Source organism: Bactrocera tryoni, chromosome 4 (genome assembly GCF_016617805.1).
Source record: "Bactrocera tryoni isolate S06 chromosome 4, CSIRO_BtryS06_freeze2, whole genome shotgun sequence".
Lineage (NCBI taxonomy): Eukaryota > Metazoa > Arthropoda > Insecta > Diptera > Tephritidae > Bactrocera > Bactrocera tryoni.
The window spans coordinates 47,892,507-47,915,557 of record NC_052502.1 but is presented as its reverse complement, the minus strand read 5'-3'; the positions used below and the strand labels follow the sequence as shown (position 1 = coordinate 47,915,557).

Genomic DNA, 23,051 nt, shown 5'->3' with positions numbered 1-23,051 from the left:
CGACTATCAACGAAGCTGGAGGACTCTCCCCTAGATAACGTGGCTTGAGACCCTCCAGATCAATTCTAGGAGCTAAAAAATACGTCATTGAAAATGTATATGGCATAAATACAAAACCTAGCTTCTTTAAATGTCCGAAACGCCATCAACAGCGCAAGATGGAACGGGCAACGGCTCTTGAAAAAAATCTTTAAGTTCCCAGACTACCTCAGACCTGTGATGCGGAGCTACCTTAGTAACAGAAAAGTGCAGTACCAAATCAGATCACGACAGGTAGCGGTCACGTAAGGAAAGGCACAAAGACTCACACTACACACAAGAACTCACGCTATCTAGGCGTAAGACTGGATCCCAGACTAACCTTCTGAGTACAAATTCAGCGCGCCGCAGGAAATTCAACTCCTCAAACCGACGACAATCATGCGTCCTATTATACGGAGCTGCTTCTGAGAAGATTTGCTTAAACAAGGAAAAGCAGCGTAAGGCAGTGGACAGAGTGCACCGCACCGCAGCACTCAGAGTTTCATCAGCCCATTGAACAATTGACCTTCTGGAATACGAAAGTAAAAATCTGTGGAAGGTAAAGAAAACATCCAAAAATAACAAGAGCGTTAGAGAACAAAGAAAGAAAGATACAACAACAACATAACAAGAAAGATGGGAGAATGAGAGCCGCGGCAGATGGGCGGCCAGGCTAATAAAAGACCTAAAATTATGGACAAGCCGTCATTTCGGAGAAGTCGACTTCTGCACAAGTCCGCTGTTATCCACTCACGGATACTTCAAAAAGTACCGCCAGAATAGGAAAAGTCGAAGGGATATGACAGACCTATACCATGACATGACAGAAGACGCCACTGAACACACTTTCCGATATATTTCGGATTTATTTTATAATTAGCCTGTAATCCATAGATTGCGCTGCTATTACTGTTAAATTATTTATACTGGGTTTTGCTGCAAAAGATGTGCTTAGCATCCTTCAACAATTAAGAAAAGAAAACGAATGAAACAACAAGACAGAACACCCGCAAATACTTTCACACATTACTGTAAGCACTCATGCGTACGCATACTTTTAGGCGCTTTGCCCGAAATGCTTGCACACTCGAAAGCTGTTGCTACGCTTCACGCGAACCTTTTCAGTCGTCACCAGTTGGGCATTTATTTGTGCATTTGTCCCGTTATTTTTTGCTCTTTTTTGTGCTGTCAGTGTTATTTTACTTACACTATACAAGTATCTCTTTTGACAGCTACAAAAACAAAACCCTTTACAATTGTTGAATGAATTGAATGACAACAAAGAGAAAACGAAGAAAATCAATAAAAAATATTGTTGGCCAATGTCGCAGAAGAAATTAAGTAATAAAATGAAAAATGTCAAAAAAGTGTATAAAATAAATAAAAATCGAAATAAAAGAAAGCGAAACGGATAACATAAAAACGTGTACGCCATTGTTTGTTGTTGTTATTGTGCCAGTGGGAGGTGAGTAACTTAAATAAAATGTTACTTAAACGAATACTCATAACTTTATATATTTCTCCGATATTTGATTATGTGAATACAAAGAAGATTTCTCAAGGGTATTTACTCATACAAATATACAAAATAAATTCGAAATATATGACAAACAAATACGGCGCGAATTTGTCGTCCTTCGACTTGACAATGCGTCATGCTCCAATAACTGGAAGGATACTCAACAGTTATATAGTTGAAAATTCAGCTTAAGCATGCATGCATTTAGAAATACAGTAGTGTTCAATGAAATAGATACATGAACCCAAAAGCTTATTTGAAAATATTTTTGTGTAAGGTTGCCACCAGTTAAAAAACTATGTTTAATTATACGTTAAATTTCATCACATATCAGGTCCATACGAGTCCAAAAAAAATGTATTTGATGTAATTCTTTACAACGTAGGTTGCCTATTGTTTTTCGGGATTACAAACTGTTATCGAAAATTGCCTTATTGTTTTTCAAAATATTCTCCACTAAAATCTACACACTTTCGCCGACGTTTGTACCAATTTTCGAAACACTTTTGCCCCTCTGATTGAGGTATCACCAAAACATGCGTTCTGAACGCCTTAACCTCCTCTTCAGATGCCGAAAACGTTGACCTACTACTTTATCTTTTTCGCACGGAAATAAAGAGCAGTCATTCGGTCCCACGTAAGAAGTATACAGTGGATAACTCATTGAATTGATAGTTTTAGTGCTCAAAAAACCAGTTCTTTCAGTCGATGTGTGAGAGCTCGCATTATCGTGGTGAAGAGTGATCCAGTGACATGTTTGCGACATTTCCAGTCCTTCCAAAAAACATGCAACCATTTGCTTGGAAGCGTTTCGTGCGCGACACAACTTTTGTTGAATTCGGTTCGTCTTGAAATAACCATACATCTTTTTTCTCTTTTTTCGGGCGATTTCATACAGGTAGACGTGTTTGGAAGCACCGCTATCGTATTTATCTAACGCTTCTCTCGACCCATCGACAAAGGCCGTTTTTTGAACGGTCGACAATTGATGCGGACTTCAAGGTGAACACATAAATATTTTTTACTGTCAATTGTGCACGTAATATTACAGGTATGCTAGTCCCTCTAATGCATATGCGGTGTTTTTCCGGAAAGTAATAGGACTGATTCTCTTCCGCCGCGACTGTACTTCGGAGTGTGCGTACTTCGGTAGAAGGCGTTCCTAGCTAACGAACGAGCGGCTGGTCAGTTGTCTCCGAGCACCTGGAGAGTCAAAACACGACGTGTTTCTGTGAGTGGTGCAAGACGAAAATGCAGCGTTCGTTAGAGCAGAGGTACGCGATTAAATTCTGTCTGAAGCTCGGTAAATCTGTGACAGAGATGCTTGATATGATCAATCAGGCTTACCCAAATATTGTTTTAGCAAGAAGTGCTGTGTTTCGGTGACACCAGGCCTTTTTGGAGGGCCGGGAAGAAGTCGCTGTTCAAGACCGTGCAGGAAGACCTGCGACTTCGACAAACACCGTCAATGTGACTCTTGTTTGCAATGTTTTGAACTCATACCGTCGACTAAGTATTCGTTTAATTGCTCAGATGTTAAATTATCAAAATTTGTGGTTCATGAGATTGTGACGGAGCACTTGAACATGTGTAAGTTGTGCGCGAAGATGGTCCCAAAAGTGCTCACTTTCTTGTGAACAGCTACCTAACCAAGACCGGCATCCCAACGCTTCCGCAGCCGCCCTACAGCCCAGATGTGCCGGACTTTTTTTGCTTCCTTGTCTGAAAAAGACGATGAAAGAGAAGAATTTTGAGACGATAGAGGTGATCCATGCGGCATGCACCTTGGCCTTCCAAGGCTAATATGTGCCGATGTTGTAATATTCACAGGAATAGCAACGTCGGATAGCTTCAGCAAATTTTGTTAGTGACACGTTGCCGCTGTTGCAGAATTTTACTCTAAACAGATTTTTATGTAATTTGAAGGAATGGAAAGAAAAGCTCTCCTAGCATATTTATGTAGAAACATTAATTTTTCAAACGTTATAAATTACCGAGAAAGTCAACCAAGTTGATAGCAAACCGAAATCGATGATGTCGGTGATTTTATTAAGAATATTAAAAAACTTAGAACGGCCAAGCTTCTGCTAAGCTTGATGAATTTCGCAATCGCTGTTGTCCACAATCTAACTCTTATGCAATTGTAATTGAAAAAATGGGGCTTTATACCCCACTTGAGTCGCTCGACTCTATTCTAAATATTGAAATCAGGAATTGCGCATTGTAAATATTTTATTATCCGCCACTGTAGGTTATATGTAAACTTATATTGTTTGGCAACATCATCTGAATTTTTAAAATATTTACGTATTTATTGTTTGACTTAAGGCAAACGTTTTTCCTATGAACTATAAATTGATTTGAGGCAAATTCTAGTGAAAACAGCAAAGCTTCTGATCTGGTATTTATCTAATGTCATACATAAAAGTGATTATATTTAATAAGAAGGCTCTTAGTACTATGAGAGAAATTTTTGATTTACCACATTTTGCTTGTTGAAGTTATCAAAAGACTTGATTTATTCATTGTGTTTTACGAACTAATATAATTTTTTTGTTCGACTGACAACGAATTTAAGCAATTTTGAGATAGCTGAATTTAAGACAACAAAATACCGAAATCGGCAAGTTTAGTAATTAGGAACTCGGCGTAGCTTTATGACCGATATATCTACAATATAATACGTATTTTGGCAGTGAAACTGATTTCATTCACTTTTTAAACCAAATCAATTCAATTTAAAGTGAGTAACAGAATCGAAAGAAATGTTTGTTTGAGCATTTGGGTGCTTCAGTGAATTCACGACTACAAAATCATGGAGAATCATTGAGCAAATGTTTTCTGGGAAGCCTACTTTGTCAGTAACACAAGTATTTGAGTGAAAAAAGCATTAAGGTAGTGAAATCAGGAACAACTTGCCTCATACTAGATGTCCACCCACCTCTGTTAATAACGTTCACATCAAAAAAGGTAAGGAAACAGTGATTGAAAAACTTCGTATGGGCAAAAAATAGCGAGCCGAGGATCTCAGCGTCTTTTATGGATCGACTTAAACATTTTGGTTATGAAAGGTGTAAATGTAAATGGTTGGACTCGTATAAAAATACCCTAAGCTTTTGACGTTGAGAAGAGGTCGCAAAAGAGGTACGGACAACGTAGCATTATTGATGACGAAACGCGCGCTGTAGTAAACTCGGCTATAACCGTAAGTGTCTACGCCAATAAAGAAGAAGAAGAAGAACAGCTTATATTCCAATCTAATTACCCCGAACCAATCAGCGCTTTTATCAGCCAATCAGCACTTTTAAGGAAAAATCCGGAAAAACCCATAGTTCATCTAGTTTATTCTCTCAATCACGACTACAGTGCAAAGGTTAATAAGTAAAATTACAGCAACGTTGCGAAGTGCTTAAAATAATATGTCAGCTACGTAACTTTCTCTACATAAATTTTATTGTTATTGTGTCACTTGCTTTTTTGGCATTTCTTTTTGAAAGTTCTTTCTAAAATCTTACTCCAGTCGATCCTTTAATGTCTCTCCAAAGCCCATCTCATTTATGAAAGTATACAAAGTGAACGAAAACTTGGCGATCTTGAATGAGAACAAATCGAAAATTAACTGTGCAACGCAAGACTAACTTTTCTACTTACTGACAAGTTGGTTCTCAAATTAATTACAAACAATTGGATTGCGGTAAAGGAGATCTCCGCCTGAGCGCGTTGCATGAAATAGATGATTAATTTGTGGCAACGCTTATCCAAAGCCAACCAGTTGCAATGGAAAATTGCTAGAGGTAATTTAGCGCTGTCCGCCTCGAGCATCGAAGCTTGGTAACAGGTGGGAATGGTCTGCCAAAATACGGGTAAGAGATAAACCAACGTGACCAGCTTGGTCGATGCGTCGCCAAATACGAACATGTTAAGCATGCAGACGCAGAGTATAACGGCATATATAGTAAATTGAAAGAAGGTGGTGAGAGAAAGGATCTTGCCAACGGTATCGGAAATCCTTTAGAGTTGAAGAAATCCAAATAAATTGTATATAGTATATTAAATGTGTGTTAGATATAAATTAAACGATACTTACTGCAGTAATTCTTGATGCGAAACGATGCAATCGACTAATTCATCAAAATTATCCTGGTCACTAAAATCGGGATTAAGACCCAAACGACTCACACGATCCGTCAAGAGATTGATATGTGTACGCACAGCACGTATATATAATGCAGGAAACGAGTCCATTGTCAAACTCATTTGTAGCAGTTCCTGCAGAAATACTACCTCAAAGATAAAGTGAAGCCAAAATCTCAAATTTGATTCTGGCAGCCAATCAATGAATGGCAAGTTATTGCCATTGGGATATTCATGTATGCAAAGCGCTACCAACCAACTTGAAGTGCCAAACAACCAATACACAATGCAAAAAACAACAAATATGCGTGTGCAAGTTTTGACCGAATCTCTGATTTGCCTCTGATCTTGCGGTCGCTGATAACGTTTATCCAAAGCGTTGAAAATCTGTCCGATGTCATCCAAACGGTCAATATTGGCTTTAATATAAATAGCTTTCAAAGGAAATGCAATACTGTTGATAGCGACTCCTAAATGCGCAAGCACGATTGTTATCGGTAACGAGTGCATAGTTTTTACCACTCCAGAAAAAAAGAGGTAAGGACAGCTGAAAATGCAACTCCAACAAATAAGCTGATGAATTATGTCAACAACACGTTTCGGTCTCTTGGGTGCAAAACCAATTGCAGCAAAACTGCGAGACAAGAGTTCGAATGATTCAATCGTCTCGAAGTCATCCGTGCCGCGGCCATAAAATAAATCGCCGATTTTACGCATTTCGATTCTTTCTTCTGTCGCTTAAAATAATCTTTAAAATCACCAGGTAAAGAAAATATTTCTGTTTTACTGCTGCTTCCTCTCAAGCGAATTCTTAAATTTGTTTTTTACACAATGTTTCACAAAATCTCTTCGCGAACTGTGGTCTTTCTTTCTTTCTTCTTTCCTTTGAAATTTTGAGGAACAAATATTGGTGTTCACTACTCTTATTTTATTTTTTAACCATATTCACAACAATTTTGTTTAATTCAGTAAAAAAAATATTCAAAAAATATTCAGTTAAATTCCCACAACGTCTACCTGTTCAAGCCTGCTTTTTACGGAAAGACGTCTGCAAGCTTTGATTGGTAATTTCTTCTGCGCTTAGGTTTGCGGTTCAGTTTTCCTAAATAGTCTACGAAGTCTTAACTTATTATTTAATTGCTGTAAATATGTAGCATAAATAATTGTTGGAATTTAAACCCAAGAGAATTTATTTCCACTGGAAAATTACTCGCGTATTTTTTCAAAAATATAAATCAGTCGATATTCGTAAAAAGGTCTTACAAGAAGCTAGCAGTAGAGCCCAAAATTAATAATGAAGCCCATAATGACCCAGATCACGAAATTGGAAACTTTGATATTCCTCGTAGGTCGGAGTCTACATTAAAAAGAGAACCAACATCAACTAATAGAGATTCATCAGAAATAAGAAACCTCATTCAGGTCAATGGTAGTGCATTTCTTTACAGAGTAAATACCAATACTTAACGGTTTTCCAATAAGAACGATATGGTTACTTCTCAAAAAGAAACACACTAATTGTTAAGGAAATTCAAATATTTTTTTAATTTGGTGTCGAGTACAATCGATATAATTAAGTTCCGGCCTTAAGTTCTTAAGTTTCTCCACGACTTCTTTTGCAGACACGAATTCAATGAACCCGATTCGTAGGAGAGAGTGTGCGGAGGTTCTTTTAAGTGTGTACTTTCCAGGTCAGAAGTACATACACCTGAAGCACAATAGGTGCCTGTCCCTTCATTAGATAGGCGCGTCTGGAAAGGATACGTACTATGCGAGTGAAAAAGTGCTAGGGTTGTTCCTTCCAGTACTTGGAAAAGTTTTGAAAAGAGTTATGATGGAACTGCTTCAGGAGCTAACGCCGGTTATGTGGACGGATAGGCAGTATGAGGATGTATGGTTTTATGTTCAAAATGTTGTTAGGAAAAACATCAACAAATACTTCCTTGGCATATTTGCTGACTTCAAGGGGACATTTGACTAACTAAGCTGGGATCAAGTGGTGCAATTCATGCCGACTAGAGAAATCTTTCTGTTCAGAAAGTATTCTTTGGTGTCGCAACTTTTCGGAAAGAAAAGCCTCTCTAGTCGGCATAAATGGGAGTGAAGAGATCGGAGTGGTTCGTGGCTGCCCGCAGTGTTCCATCTGTGATCCATATCTTAGGAATATTATGATGGACTCTCTTCTGGGCACCTCTAGCCACTCCATAAGTGTTGTGCACGGACCACTGGGTTAGCGGTGTGATCTTCACTAGTCAGAATGACGAACAATTAGGATCGTTTGCACGTGAATTGTTTAGGCGGCAAAAGCGTTTAACTGAGAACTAGGGTAACCTTCTTGTGTGAATGGTATGCGTGTAATGTGCGTATGGGGTCAACCCCTGGTCACTAGTCCAGAGCAGTATGTAAACTCAACTGGTAGTAGTTTCCGCTACTAGGTCTGACCGGAGACTTAATTCTGGTATCACAGAAGGCAGGAGAACTTGGAGGTCGCTCCAACCTGCTCATGCGGACTGGCCCCTCGAGGAGCATCGTGTTGGTTTTGGAAAACTTTACATGCGGGAAGAGCTGACACTTTGTCAGTTGAATATGGAGTTGCATTGCCAACGAGTTCCGGGCCGAAAGCACGGCAGAAGTTTTAGATGGGCCTTGAACCCTACCAAGGTGGTTAGTGTGTCCATTCCACACTGCCAATTAATACTGAAAATGCCTGTCATTTTCAGGGCGCTGATCAACGCATTGATTTGATCCGCTATGCTTTCAAGCACCGAGGGGTAAGACTGTCGTCAGCAGGTACCTACGTTAATCACACCAGATGTTGTACCGCTCTCCATGGACAGTAACGCTTAATTTCGAAAAGAAATTAAAAACAATACAATAAAAATTACAGAATATGATATATTAAAAATGGCCGAAACGACATCATACCTTCCTTATTGGAAAGCCCGGTATATATATATAGCTATGTTTTCATGCAAATTTTCGCACTGGTCACCAAAGTCGTGTGAATCTAGCAATTGAAAACTTCAATGCATATTTTATTGATGTATAAAATAAAATATTCTAATTGGTGTGAAATTATTGTACATAAACATTGTTGAAAACTGTTATTCATATTGGAAAATAATTGCTCTTTGCCGAAGTAATTATTATGACAAATGCATGATTTCCTGAACACCTATGTAAATATAATAAATAAAACTCGATAATTTGCTTCGCATGCTTCTTCTTCTTTATTGGTATTTTCACATTCTTAGGTTACTTGTATTGCGAAATACCGAAATTCGGTTCGCTCCTTTTAGTACATCGAATCTCAAGAAAGTGGGCAAAGAGTGCTGCTTACACGTATTAGCTCAAAGGAATAGTGATGGAAAAACTCCAAGTTATTACCTCAACTAACTTGAGTCGGATCTCGGTATTATTGACACGATACTGTAACACATTTTATATGTCAATTCTCTAGAATTGAAAGCCGTACTTGCTTTCAAGACCTTATAGAAATTAAAAAAAATAAATCGTGAACACCGGAAAACCGTTACTTCTGAAAAGCAATTCTTCAAGAACGAAATCTAAACTGTAACTTGCCTGTTGTCTAGAATACACGAAGAAATTAAACAGTGGCAGGTAACTGTACCCAAAACAAGCAAGTGTAATTACAGATCAAACGAGCTTCTATAACTTGTCATTTATTTACTGAAGTATGCAAACCGCGCTATCATAACTTATCAAATAAATGTAGTTCTGAGAGTAGACGATTAGTCTCAAGACATTACCACAAGCTTGGTCATGGATACTGCAATTTACGACAATCGGACCACAGAATCTTTCTCTTTTTGCCGTGATAGAAGACTCAACACAGATAGACGACCGTCTTTAAACGCAAGCGGCATATTTAATATGGAAAAAATAATCTGTTTAGTTTTATTACGTTATCTGCATTCCAGAAATTAAGCAAATGTCCACTCTCCTGGCTCTTTTGAATTTGGGAAGCTTAAAAAGCATGACCTCGACAGTTTTCGATAGTGGTTCATATTCTTAAGAAACATATTGAAAAGAATAGCCTTTATGAAAAAAGTGCAAATTTTTATAATTAAGAATTAGTAGTTTATACTTTACAACAAATAACATTAAGCAAAAACATACAAGGAAGGGCTAAGTTCGGGTATATCCGAACATTTTATACTCTTGCTACTTGCAAGGATCAAACCAAGGGAAAAACCTTTAGGTGCGAAAGAGTTTCACATTCATTACTAAACCAAACTTAATGGTTTACAATCAAATTTATATAAAAAGAGTACTCATACAATGGCCGACATATACGGCATAAGTTTTGTTAGAATAACGAAAATCCTTATATCCAGTATAAGGGAGTGTGGGTAATTCGTGAACCATTTTTTCATAATAAACTATATTATACGTTCACTTAATTTTGCTAAGATATCTTAGCTATTGAACAATAACAATTGAAAATATTATATTAGGTGTAGTTTAACTATTTTTGACATATTCTTTCGCAAAATAAAAACGATCTTTGAGTTGCATTAAGCGACCCCCAATATATGCGGAATAAAGTCAACTGGATGTTTTAAAATCCTGATATTAGCTACATGGGTGCTAGGACAAGTTTTCAGCCGATTTTATCCCTTGTATTCATAAAAATATGTTATTGCCAATAGAGAAATACGCTCTTTCAACTTAATTAATACAACTCACATATTGACCGGTATTTGCGGTATAAGGTCAGCCGGAATTTCCAAAATTTTCTATTAGGTATATTGAACCCGGTTCAACCCCATTTTTTGCACATGGGAATATTATTACAGGATAAGGAATCCCTCTGAGTCTCTACTATATATCTGTAATATTGATCAGTAATATGGGATCCATAATTCGGTATCTGGTGAATTGAAAATTTCTAATCTGATTCAAATAATTTTTGGTCATTAGCTAACACATTTCAAAGGCAGTGTATTCAAGCAGAGTTTTATCTCGATACCTTCATTAGTGCTTAATTTGTTGACTGGAAAGTGAAAGAATCAGATGGATTGTAAAATTGTTTTAAATGAGAAGTAGACGTGCTTTTAGTCTGATTTCAGAATAATGCTACCTACCGATTCTGGTTAAAATTGGTTAAGTACATAGGTCACGAGATATGGGTTTTCACCAAAAGACCTCGTTGCCACGCCCATCGTCGAATTATGACACCGGCGCACACTGGTCGATTTCATAGGCCAAAAATAAAAAAAAAAAACAAAAGTTTGAAATTTCCCACTGTATGTATCAAAACTATTTTTTAAAATAGCAATGAAATTTAAATAAATTTTTGCTTCGTACGCGCCACGAAAAGCGAGAGAAGTGAGACAATAAAAACACGCGGGCTGTGCAGTAAAAATTGCTTAAAAATTATCTCTTATAATAAATTAAATTACAATATAAAATCGTGCTTAATCCCAATAAATCGAAATGAATATTAAGAAGAAAGGTATGTGCTATATAATCATGCGATTTTTCCGTACTAATATATTGCTTTATTGTTTTAAAACTATTATTTTACAAGTGACCTTTTGAGTGCTATATTTTTCTTCATACATAGAATTAAGTAATAAAAAAAGTTGTGATCCCTGTCTTGCCCTCAAATGAGACAAGTTTGTTTATATTAGTTAATGTTTTCTAAGTCTATGCTTATGATTTCAACTGCAACTTTTTGCAACTCTCTTTGTTATTCGTGGTTTTCCACCAGGTATGCGATTTTTCGGGTGTTATTTTTCATAATTTTTTGTATTTAAGTATAAGTATGAACGAGTATATTATATAGTTTTTTATGTTTTTTCGTCATATTTATTTGAGCTTTGATTTTCATTACCTCACTTTTATCAAATATTTGTTTTATACGTTATTTTATTCAGGAACGTCATATCAATGTGAACTTTCACGCCTATATATCCTTGAATTGTGGTGTTTGGAAAAAGGTTCATTTGCTGATAAAGATAAAAAAGTATGTGACGACTTAACCCGTAGATTTGAATGGGATGGCTATGAATGTATTGGAAATATTGTTATAAAAAGACTTGATTACGTATTTAAAAGATTTGCAGTAATGTGGAATAAAAACCACAGATTAAAATCAAAAGTTATACAAAAAAATTCGAATTGGTTTGCACAGTATGAATATATATTATTAAGACGACAATCATCCGTATTGAGTCAAGATCGAGGACGTCCTAGATTAAGTCTGGTAGAGTGCTCAGAGAGAACGAAGCGGCGAAAGATAGCAGATTTAGCGGAACACGATGTGTCCGCTGCTGATGATTTGCGTTTGGCTTGTAGGGAACCGAATAAGTCGATCTTTCGCGCAAAAACATGTGAAGTAATATCACTTATCACCGAAGCAAATTTAACCAAGCACCAGTATCAACTTATTAGAAGCTTCGTTAACAATAAACTTGATGTTAACTTTTTGCTTTGCTATGATAATATTTTAAAAGAAAAACAGAAAAGTTATCCTGAGAAAATAAAAGTTTCAGAAGCTTACGCTGAAGTTGAGCCACAAAAATTATTGGATCACACTGCGTCGCGAATTTTAGAGTTGCAAAGCGATGTAATTAATGAACTTAATGACTCCTCTAATTATCTAACATTAATTGGAAAATGGGGCTTTGATGGCAGTTCTGGGCAGAGCGAATATAAGCAAAAATTCGAAAATAATAATTTGGAAGACAGTAATTTATTTGTTACGTCATATGTTCCTCTACAAATGATAATAAAATCGCAAAATGATGAGGAGCACAAACTAATTTGGAAAAATCTCCGACCTTCATCCACCCGCTATTGCCGTCCTGTTCGAATTCAGTTTCAAAAGGAATCAGTTCAATTAACCAAAAATGAAGAATTATATTTTAAAAACAAAATTCAACAATTAAGTCCCACTGAGTTCAAAACAGCTACCAATCGTAAATTTTATATCGATCACATTCTTCAACTTACAATGGTGGATGGCAAAGTGTGCAATGCCTTAACTGAAACCTCATCTGCAAAATGCTATATACATATGTATGCTCGGCCAAGCCTACTGAGATGAACGATATTGACAAATGCTTGAAAAAAGAAGTACGAACAGATCGCTATGAATTTGGATTGTCTCCATTACATGCCTACATTCAATTTTTTGAATATTTCCTTCACGTTTCTTATAGACTTGAAATAAGACAATGGCAAATAAGGGGTTTAGAAGATAAAGTACGATTTCTAAGATGGAAAAAACTTATCCAGTGCGAGTTTCGTGAAAAAATGGGTCTTATAGTCGATAAACCAATAACAGGTGGTAGTAGATTTTCAACCGATGGAAATACTGCTACAAAATTTTTCAACGATGCCCATACATCTGCTGAAATAACAGGCATAGAAAAAGTATTAATTGAAAATTGTGCAGTATTACTACAAGCTTTATCATCAGGGTACAAAATTAATGTGGAAAAATTTAGGAAATTTGCACTAGATACTGCAAGAGAATTAACATCAATATATTCCTAGTATTATCTTCCTGCGTCAGTCCATAAAATTTTAATTCACGCTCCCGATGTTATTCAATATGCATTAGATTCAATTGGAATAAGGTCGTTAGGATGTATCGACTCCATCACACACGAAAGAACTCACGTGTCGCTACAAATCAGGACTTATTAAACCGATTACTCTTGAGCTCAGATCCTTTCATCTCTGGTCAAAGAAAATTACGATGCAAAAGTAAATCAATTTTTTTTTAAATCAGTTTTTGATTTAGTTTAATAATATTCAAATAATTCTTTTTTTGTTAATCAACTTTTTTATTATTATCATCGGCGGGTGGCGGAATTTGAAACCAGATAGGGCTTTGGAGCGGTTTATTTATGTTAATATAATTGTTAATTACTTGTTATGATTTTAAAAAGCTGAGGAAAAAATTTCACTTTAATATAGGCAGTGGAAGTATTTTTGGCCGCTGATTTCATACAAGACCGACCACTGTGCGGCGGTTATAAAGCCCTCCTTTCTGCTGCAAAATAGGGTGCAAAATTGTATGTTTCTGACGCGTTTATTCGTTGATTTATCACCCTTTAAGTGAAGAGTGTGCGAGATTATCTGCCGCGATTTTATCCACTTTTATTTTTTCGGTAGGGGTGTTTAATGGATTTGTCCTATGCAAATTTATTTGGGGATACAACTTGAATGACTTGGCTGAAATAACTATTAAACCTATTTGAAGGCAGGCCACGTCCATTTTTCGAAAATTTTAGCCACAGATGTCCCTTGCTCCTACAATCCCCTGTGCCAAATCAAAGTTTTATATATTCAATTATAGTTTAGTTAGAGTCTTTTATACATTTTCGATAAATGACGTTTTGTGGGCGTGGCAGAGGTCCGATTACGATCATCAAACAAACAGTCGCCGCACTCGCGACTTTGAAGACGTAGATAATTTCGTCAATCTTGGAACCAGCGTAAACACCACCAACAATGTCAGCCTGGATATCCAACGCAGGATAACTCTTGCCAACAGGTGCTACTTCGGACTGAGTAGGCAATTGAGAAGCATGAGATATATGACGACATTGATATAGTTCAGCGAATTAAAAGACAGCGGCTACGCTGGCTAAGTCATGTAGTCCGAATGTACGAAAATACACCAGCTTTGAAACTATTCGATGCAGTACCCGCCGGGGGAATCAGAGGAAGACCTCCACTCCGTTTAACTCGACCAGCCCATTTTAAAACTACTTAAAATACTATACTACTACGAAGGTTTAAGAAAATAAATTAGTGAATAATTTTAAACTTAAATTTGGTGGATAAAGACCGTGCTGAATTGATACGTTACAACGCTCAGATATCCGTTTAAATCTTCCAAAAGTTAACAATGTCTCTGAAAACCATAATATATAAAAAAAATTAACCAACTCTAGTCCAATAGTCAGGCGGTCAATAAGAACAACAGCAAGTCAAATCCCTCCAGAAGTGGTTTAATACGACGAAACTGGGTAGACACTAAGCTACATTAAACTACATTCTGCATGTAAAATTTTGCACTTGTAGCCAATGTGGTGTGAATTCAGCAATGACAATTTGTAATTAATATTTCATAGCATAAAATAAATAATTGTAAATGCATGATAAATAATAGTAACTATAAATACTACATATTAGAATACAAAAATATGATATATGTAAAGTAGAAAATCGAATTTTATGTCAGATTATATAATATTTATTATTGTCAAGGTCACTAGTAGTACCCAGAAAGACAAAGCGACGACTTTATAAAGCATATACTTAAAGGTACAAAGTCCAGCAGGTCCTGGTTTTTTACAATCCTTTAACCTGTATTCCCTAAGAAACTACCGTAAGTCTTCCCTTTGCAATGAGAACTAAAATCAAGACATATGCGACGGAATGGTTCGTTTAGTTCAAAATTTTACCTATAAGATTTTAATTTAAGTGTCTAAACGGCCGGGAAAAGCAAACTGGATATTGAATTTAACTTCAAACAAGACAAAAGTACTGCAAACTGTTATATTCAAGGTTTTTACTAAGAATATAATGCCAAGCATTTCCATACAACACAGCCATGTTCCAATGTAGATCTAACCAAAGTTGCAAAAAGTCTTTTAGCAACATACGGATCTCAAAATCCCTTAAGCCAACGTTTAACAAAACTTAGAATACTATGGCGTCAATTTAACTCCCAAATCAACAAAGTTAAAAACTTGCTCTAGTAAATATTATTTTATTGCATTGGGAGAGAAGAGCCCAGATCTACATTTCTATCGCACCAAACAACCAAATTCTTTAAGTCCTTTTGCAACTAACACCTTTTGTCAATTGAAATATGTGATTTAGAAAGCATTACGTAGTCGGCATAAAATAAAATTTTTGAAGTTTCGATTACAGAAGCGATGTCGTTATTAAGTAACTAGAACAGAATTTAGTCAAGATGACTATTTTGCGGAGCACCTGAAGAGATCTTAAATGAATTTGAAAGAGTATTCCCAAATATCACTCATTGTGTTCTATTATATGTATTAAAAGGTACCTATTGAAGAAATCTTGGTTGAAAACCCAGATCATGTTTATGTTTGAGAGTCGAGAGATTTACTTTATGGAAAGCTTTGCTAAAATCTTCTTCTTCTTCTTCTTCTTTATTGGTGGTTATAGCCGAGCTTACAACAGCGCCACAGTTGTTATTCCTTTTCGCTGTTTGGCGCCTATTGGAGATTCCAAATGTAGCCAGGAAGAATCCACTTGATCTTTCCAACGAAGTGGAGGTCTCTACTTCCTCTGCCTCCTCCGGCGGATACTGCCGATGCGCAGAACCTTTCTTTCGAAAACTCGTAACGGCGACTCATCAGATTTTGCCATTAAGGGACGGAGAATGTGACAAATGTTTGTTTGATGACAGGAGGTATTTTGTCTTGTCTTCGCTTGGTGTCGAACGGCTCGAAGAGGTCCTTCCCGAATCTGAGAGAGCTTTTAGTGGTGCTCAACGTCAGTTTAAGTCAGTGCATTTCCATGCTATTCCACTATATGGCTTACAAATTCAAGTAAATTTTGTAGAGTAGATTTTCTTTCAAGAAATCCATGCTGAGAAGAAGAAATTAACGGAGACATCGAAAAAAATATATGGTCTGCAATGTTAGCTTCAAAAAGTTTCCTTATAACTGATAGTTTTTCAATACCTTCATAGTTTTCAATGTAAGACTTAATTCCACTTTCTGTCATTTTCGTCAATTTTTTTCAAGCTATTGAGAATGCATGTTAGAGGTTTCGATGTGTCGGATATTGAACTAGGAGCTAATGAGCAATGTATGTACCTAGTGGTGCTATGCCTATTGGGAGAGCCCGAGATAACACTTACTTCCTTATGTGATAATGGGTGACGCTAATCTGTGTTTTTTTTGCTGAAACCACATCTCTCATATAGGAACTGTATTTGGTTGCTTAATTGCGCTACTAACACATGTTAGTAGAAGAGGGAAGCGAGACGTATTTCCAGACAGAAAAAGAAAGAGGCCGAAATGCGTGAGAATGAAAAGCTTGACAAGCTGGCCAACAGGGGTAATGCTCCAAAATTCTATGAAAATACGGCGACTAACAGGAGCTTTCAAGACCAGAACATACTCTTGTAGAACGCCCAATGGTGATCTAGTCACCGATGCCAAGAGCATACTTAAATTATGGAGGGAACACTTATCCATCCTGCTGAATGGCAGTGAACGCACAACGCCAGGAGAAGGCGAACCCGATTCCCCAATCGACGACGATGGAGCCGACGTTCCATTGCCCGTCCATGAAGAAGTTCGAATAGCAATTACCCGCCTGAAGAACAACAAAGCGGCGGGGGCCGATGGATTGCCGGCCGAGCTATTCAAACACGGCGGCGAAGAACTGATAGAGAGCATGCATCAGCTTCTTTGTAAAATATGGTCTGACGAAAGCATGCCCAACGACTGGAATCTAAGTGTGCTAAGCCCAATCCATAAAACAGGTGACCCCACAATCTGCGCCAACTACCGTGGGATTAGCCTCCTCAACATCGCATATAAGGTTCTATCGAGCGTATTGTATGACAGATTAAAGCCCACCGTCAACAAACTGATTGAACCTTATCAGTGTGGCTTTAGACCTGGCAAATCAACAAGCGACCAGATATTCACCATGCGCCAAATCTTGGAAAAGACCCGTGAAAGGAGAATCGACACACATCACCTCCTCATCGATTTCAAAGCTGCTTTCGACAGCACGACTGCCTTTGTGCCGCGATGTCTGAATTTGGTATCCCCGCAAAACTAATACGGCTGTGTAAACTGACGTTGAGCAACACGAAAAGCTCCGTCAGGATCGGGAAGGACCTCTCCGAGCCGTTCGATACCAAACGCAGAAAATGGGTCTGGCAGTGAACGAGGGCAAGACGAAATATCTCCTGCCATCACTCGCGACTTGGCTCTCACGTCACTGTGGACAATCATAACTTTGAAGTTGTAAATAATTTCGTCTACTTAGGAACCATTATTAACACCACCAACAATTTCAGCCTGGAAATCCAACGCAGGATTGCTCTTGCCAACAGGTGCTACTTCTTACTCAGTAGGCAATTGGAAAGTAAAGTTCTCTCTCGACGAACAAAAGCCAAACTCTATAAGTCGCTCATAACTCCCGTCCTGCTATATGGTGCAGAGGCTTGGATGAGTCGACGTTACGGGTTTTCGAGAGAAAAGTTCTGCGAAAGATTTATGGTTCTTTGCGCATTGGCTACGGCGAATATCACATTCGATGGAACGATGAGCTGTACGAGATATACGATGACATTGACATAGTTCAGCGAATTAAAAGATAGCGGCTACGCTGGCTAGGTCATGTTGTCCGGATGGACGAAAACACTCCAGCTCTGAAAGTATTCGACGCAGTACCCGCCGAGGGAAGCAGAGGAAAAGGAAGACCTCCACTGCGTTGGAAGTACCAGGTGAAGAAGGACCTGGCTTCGCTTGGAATATCCAATTGGCGCCACGTAGCGAAAAGAAGAAACGACCGGCGCGCTGTTGTTAACTCGGCTATAATCACGTAAGCGTTGTCTACGCCAATTAAGAAGAAGAAGACACATGTTAGTAGCTTTCTCACTTATTGTCCTCCTTTAGCACCATTCCGATTTTGTTCTAGATGCTAGTTCTAAGCCGGCGGTCCGGAACCAATTTTTATGGCTTCATTGTAAGTATTCTTCACTTTCTCTAGAGTTTTCGCTACGAATATGACCGCTATGTCGTCCGCGTATCCTAATATTTTTACTATGTCCGGCACCGCAACTCTTAGGACTCTGTCGTATATTACGTTCCACAGAACAGGACCGAGAACTGACCCCTTTGGAACACCGCCAGTAACTTTGTATATTTCAGAACCATGCTAAGTGTCGTAAAACAGAACTATATTTCCGAAATAGCTTGTCACAATTCAAAAAAGTTTATCCTGAACCTTTAGCTATTTCAGGGTCCTCTGAATGAGCGTCCATTTTGCCTAGTTAAAGGCCTCTGCTTCTTACTAATTCTTTTTTGGCTATTTTTATGACGGTACCTACCATATGGCACCCACGGTGCTCCGGAACTTTCCGGAAACCAAACTGCATTAGATATAATCCCCAGTCTCTTTCAGTGTATTTTCAAGCCGCCTATATAGTATAGTTTCCAGAACTTTTCCAGTCTTTAAGGGTTCTTATGAAGGTTTGTTACCCTTGTCGAAAAGAACGAGCTGTTTCCGTTTCCAACATTGGAAAAAACTCCTCCTCAAGCAACTTGTATACGACGAAATAATTAAATTTTTTTTGCCATAACTGGACAAGGTTAGTTTTCTTTGAGATTGGGGGAGGAATCCGTAGCAGTAAGCCGAGTGAATTTTTTTTATTTTGTTCTCTACTTCTTTTGATCTCTACTAGAAGTTCGCCACAGATGACGTTTGAACGAACAGATGACTCGTGGTGCTTGATGACTACGTATTGATATTTACCAAATCTTCAAACGAAAATAATATCAATTTCATTCATCAATCACATAGTTCACTGGGTATGGTTCCTTGCTAGCTCGATACGAAATACTAAAAAAAGCGTCCCCTAGGAACATACTAGGCCGGAAAATCGAAGACACCGCTGATGGCTCAATCAAACTCTAATACAAAAAAAATTCGACGATTGAATAAAGGATATCTTAATTAAAGTTGTACAGCTTTCAAACACCCACAAAACCAGATTAAACCTATAACATGTCACAAAAAACACTAAAATAAAATAAAGAATTGTAATTTGGTACAGGGGATTGCAGTAGCAAGCGGCACCTTTGGTTTTTAATTTACTTATATACATACAAGTATATAAATCGAACCTAGACACCAAATATGTGGACCCTAGTGCGTATGGCTGGCTCCAAAATAGTTCCTTTTAAAATTCAAGATGATCGGTTAAAATGAAAATAACTATTAAGTGTTCCTATCTGGAACTCACCATCTATTTATCTGCCTGAAAAGAGGTTCGAGTTCGAACTAAATTTGAAAAACGGTAGGCAATGACTCTTTCAATAGCTAGAACCAATCAGCAAGACAAGTAGTGACCATGTTGTGAAGATTCCTTATTTCAAAAAACTGCGCTAGGGTTCAATTTTAATGTTATAACTGCACTTCAAGAAGGGAGAAGTAGATCAATAAATATGTCGAAATCGATGGCGTTTAAGTATAGACGATAACAGTTTAGAAATATCGCCATTTTAAACATCGGCGATTAATAATCTCACTAGATACAAAACTTGAGTAGGCAATTCAAGGAACTCATAATTCCCGTCCTGCTATATGGTGCAGAGGCTTGGACGATGACAACTGATGAGTCGACGTTGCGAGTTTTCGAGACAAAGGTTCTGCGAAAGATTTATGGTCCTTTGCGCATTGGCCACGGCGAATATCGCATTCGATGGAACGATGAGCTGTACGAGATATACGATGACATTGACATAGTTCAGCGAATTAAAAGATAGCGGCTACGCTGGCTAGGTCATGTTGTCCGGATGGACGAAAACACTCCAGCTCTGAAAGTATTCGACGTAGTACCCGCCGAGGGAAGCAGAGGAAGAGGAAGACCTCCACTCCGTTGGAAGTACCAGGTGAAGAAGGACCTGGCTTCGCTTGGAATATCCAATTGGCGCCACTTAGCGAAAAGAAACGACTGGCGCGCTGTTGTTAACTCGGCTATAGTCACGTAAGCGTTGTCTACACCAGTAAAGAAGTAAATAAGATACAAAACTAGGCACAAAATTTGATTGCTGTGCAACTAATTTATTTTGCCATTAAACATCACTACAGTGCAGTTGATGTTTTTAAAAAATTTTATTGTGTTGTTCTGTGAATAACTACTAATAACTGTAACTTTCTCAACTTTGTCGTTTCCTCTTGTAACGCTAATTAGTAAATTTTCATTTTCACTGCTGGTTATAATGTGTATCTAAACCCATTTCCTTTATGAAGGTATACAAAGTAAACGAGAACTTGGCAATCTTGAAAGAGAACGAGTTCAAAATTATTTCTTTAAGCATGGCATTATACTGAAGTAACTTTCTCACTTACCGACAAGTTAGTTCCCAGGTTAATTTGAAACAATTTGATTGCGGTAAAACAGATTTCCTCCTGAGAGCGTTGCATGAAATAGATGATCAATTTGTGGCAACGTTTATCCAAAGCCAACCAATTGCAATGGAAAATTGCCTCAGGAAATTTAGTACAGTCCGTCTGGAGCATCGAACTTTCATAACAGGTGGGCACAGTCTGCCAGATGACAGGTATGAGATATAGCAACGTATTCACTTTCACCTTCAAATCGCCAAATATGAACATGTTGAGCATGCAGACGGAGATAAGGACCGCATATACAGTGAATTGAAAGAACGTGGTTAGGGAAAGGATCGACCCAACGGTATCGGAAATTCTTTAGAGTGCACAAATCAGAGAACAAAAAAAAATTTAGTAGAGCTGATTCTAAATGCGTATTTCGGGAGAGGACCAAACAGGACAAGCGTTGAGATTTTTCTCAAAACAACCGATACTCACACAAGTATTTCCTGATGTGAAACGATGCAATCGACTAATTCCTCCAAATTCTGTTGATCACTTAAATCGGGATCCAAGCCCAAACGACTCACACGATCCGTCAAGAGTCTGATATGCGTACGAATATTATGTATATAAACTGCCGGAAATGAATCATTTGTACTTTGTAAATGGAGCAGATATTGCAAATAGAGCATCTCGACAATGGAGTGAAGCCAATATTGAAAATTCCCTTCTGGCAGCCAATCAATAAATGGAAATCTACTGCCATGCGGATATTCATGTGCGAAAAGCGGTACTAATCCACTTGCAATACCGTAGAACCAATACAGAGTGAAACAGGCTGCAAAGATCCGTGTGCTAATTTTAACCGACTCTCTGATTTGTATCTTCTCTTCGGACGTCTGATAACGTTCATCCAATCGTTTGAACAGCAAATGGACGTCATACAAATGATTCATATGGACTTTAATGTAAATCGCTTTCAATGGTAATACGATACAATTAATAGCGACTCCCAAGTTAGACAGTATGAGTGTTATGGGCAAATCGTCCATCATATCTATTAATCCCGCAAAATACCAAACAGGACAGGTGAATATGCAGAACCAGCAAATAATCTGATGAATAATGTCAACAATACGTTTCGGTATTTTTGGTAAAAAACCATTTGCAGCCCAACTACGAAACAAAAGTACAAATGATTCAGTCGTCTCAAAGTCATCCTCACCGCGGCCATAAAATAAATCGGAGATTTTACGCATTTCAATTTTTCTTGCGATCGCTTTAAGCAATATTTAAAATCTCTACTTCATATATTATAAAAAGTTAAGTTCTTCTTTCGCACTGCTTTTTGAGTATTCTGGAGTGAAAACCTGCTTTTCTGCAATGCCGAAGTCCACAAAGTTTCGCAAAATTTAGGTTTGCCTTTCTTTGGAAATTTCGAAGAAAAAGTAACAGTGTATTCACAGCAATTTTTTATCCCCACTAAATATTTTAATTGAAGCTCGTACGAGACGGAGACACGTCTGAACGTTTTAATTGCTTATTTCTTCTGTGTTTATGTTGGCAGTTCCTTTGACTCAATAATTCGAAAATTACTTAATTTCTTATTACATTGTAGGTATATCTATGTTTGTTGGAAAATATACACTTAAGGTCGTTTGAAGCTGGCGGAAAGCAAAGGCACTAGTCTGCTATTAACCAGCACTTATCACAGGCGATTATTGTGATAGTCTTTCTAGATTCTATTTTCACAATTTCAAAATGGTGGAAACACGAAAGATCATCTGACGCCGTATGAGAAATTACTGAGTATACTTAGAAAGATTCTGGATAATTTGTGATAAGTTCTGAAAGCGTTTCAGATACAGTTTTCAAATTTTCTTCGTTTACACTCTGATAAACGATTTCAATTTTATTTTTTTTTTGTTTTAAATTATGTCTTAAGGTCTTACATGGGTTTGTGGGTTTCAAAAAATCGATTTTTTTTATCCTCTTATTAAGTTTCACAACACCACTAGAATATCAAGTTGATCCAAGTAATCGTTTTGGAAATACAACCTCGAAAACCGGTGCGCTCGAAGTTAGCTAGGCTAAGTGTGCCGTCTTTAATGCGTTTTTCGCGAAACCGTGTTTTTGAAGTCGGTTGGCAAGATTTCCCGAGAACTACTCAACCGATCTTCATGAAATTTAAGCAGGTCTTTGAGATACAAATCTTAAAGACTTTCTGATTACAACTATTTGAAAAAAAATTTCGCGAAATTTACACTGAAAT

The 23,051-nt window shown here is 37.6% G+C and overlaps 2 protein-coding genes across 2 annotated transcripts; both read right to left on the bottom strand.

The window, feature by feature from the left end:
* Positions 1-4,862: 4,862 nt before the first annotated feature.
* LOC120775369 (odorant receptor 43b-like) lies at positions 4,863-6,732 on the bottom strand. The gene is made up of 3 exons (XM_040105531.1): positions 5,628-6,732; positions 5,192-5,549; positions 4,863-5,132 (listed from the first exon to the last, which is right to left on the bottom strand). Exons 1-3 carry the CDS (start codon positions 6,389-6,391, stop codon positions 5,052-5,054), a joined length of 1,203 nt encoding a protein of 400 aa, XP_039961465.1. The 5' UTR covers positions 6,392-6,732; the 3' UTR covers positions 4,863-5,051.
* A 13,770-nt stretch (positions 6,733-20,502) lies between these two features.
* LOC120775370 (odorant receptor 43b-like) lies at positions 20,503-22,310 on the bottom strand. The gene is made up of 3 exons (XM_040105532.1): positions 21,275-22,310; positions 20,795-21,152; positions 20,503-20,724 (listed from the first exon to the last, which is right to left on the bottom strand). Exons 1-3 carry the CDS (start codon positions 22,036-22,038, stop codon positions 20,650-20,652), a joined length of 1,197 nt encoding a protein of 398 aa, XP_039961466.1. The 5' UTR covers positions 22,039-22,310; the 3' UTR covers positions 20,503-20,649.
* Between the last annotated feature and the right edge of the window lie 741 nt (positions 22,311-23,051).

What these genes read in the sequence shown, in the direction of transcription:
- LOC120775369 (XM_040105531.1), bottom strand. Translation starts at nt 6,391, where the DNA reads ATGCGTAAAATCGGCGATTTATTTTATGGCCGCGGCACGGATGACTTC. An exon ending in TCGCATCAAGAATTACTGCA is followed by an intron (nt 5,550 to 5,627) that starts GTAAGTATCGTT and finishes TCAACTCTAAAG; the next exon opens with GATTTCCGATACCGTTGGCA. An exon ending in ATTTGAGAACCAACTTGTCA is followed by an intron (nt 5,133 to 5,191) that starts GTAAGTAGAAAA and finishes TTCTCATTCAAG; the next exon opens with ATCGCCAAGTTTTCGTTCAC.
- LOC120775370 (XM_040105532.1), bottom strand. Translation starts at nt 22,038, where the DNA reads ATGCGTAAAATCTCCGATTTATTTTATGGCCGCGGTGAGGATGACTTT. An exon ending in TCACATCAGGAAATACTTGT is followed by an intron (nt 21,153 to 21,274) that starts GTGAGTATCGGT and finishes TGCACTCTAAAG; the next exon opens with AATTTCCGATACCGTTGGGT. An exon ending in ACCTGGGAACTAACTTGTCG is followed by an intron (nt 20,725 to 20,794) that starts GTAAGTGAGAAA and finishes TTCTCTTTCAAG; the next exon opens with ATTGCCAAGTTCTCGTTTAC.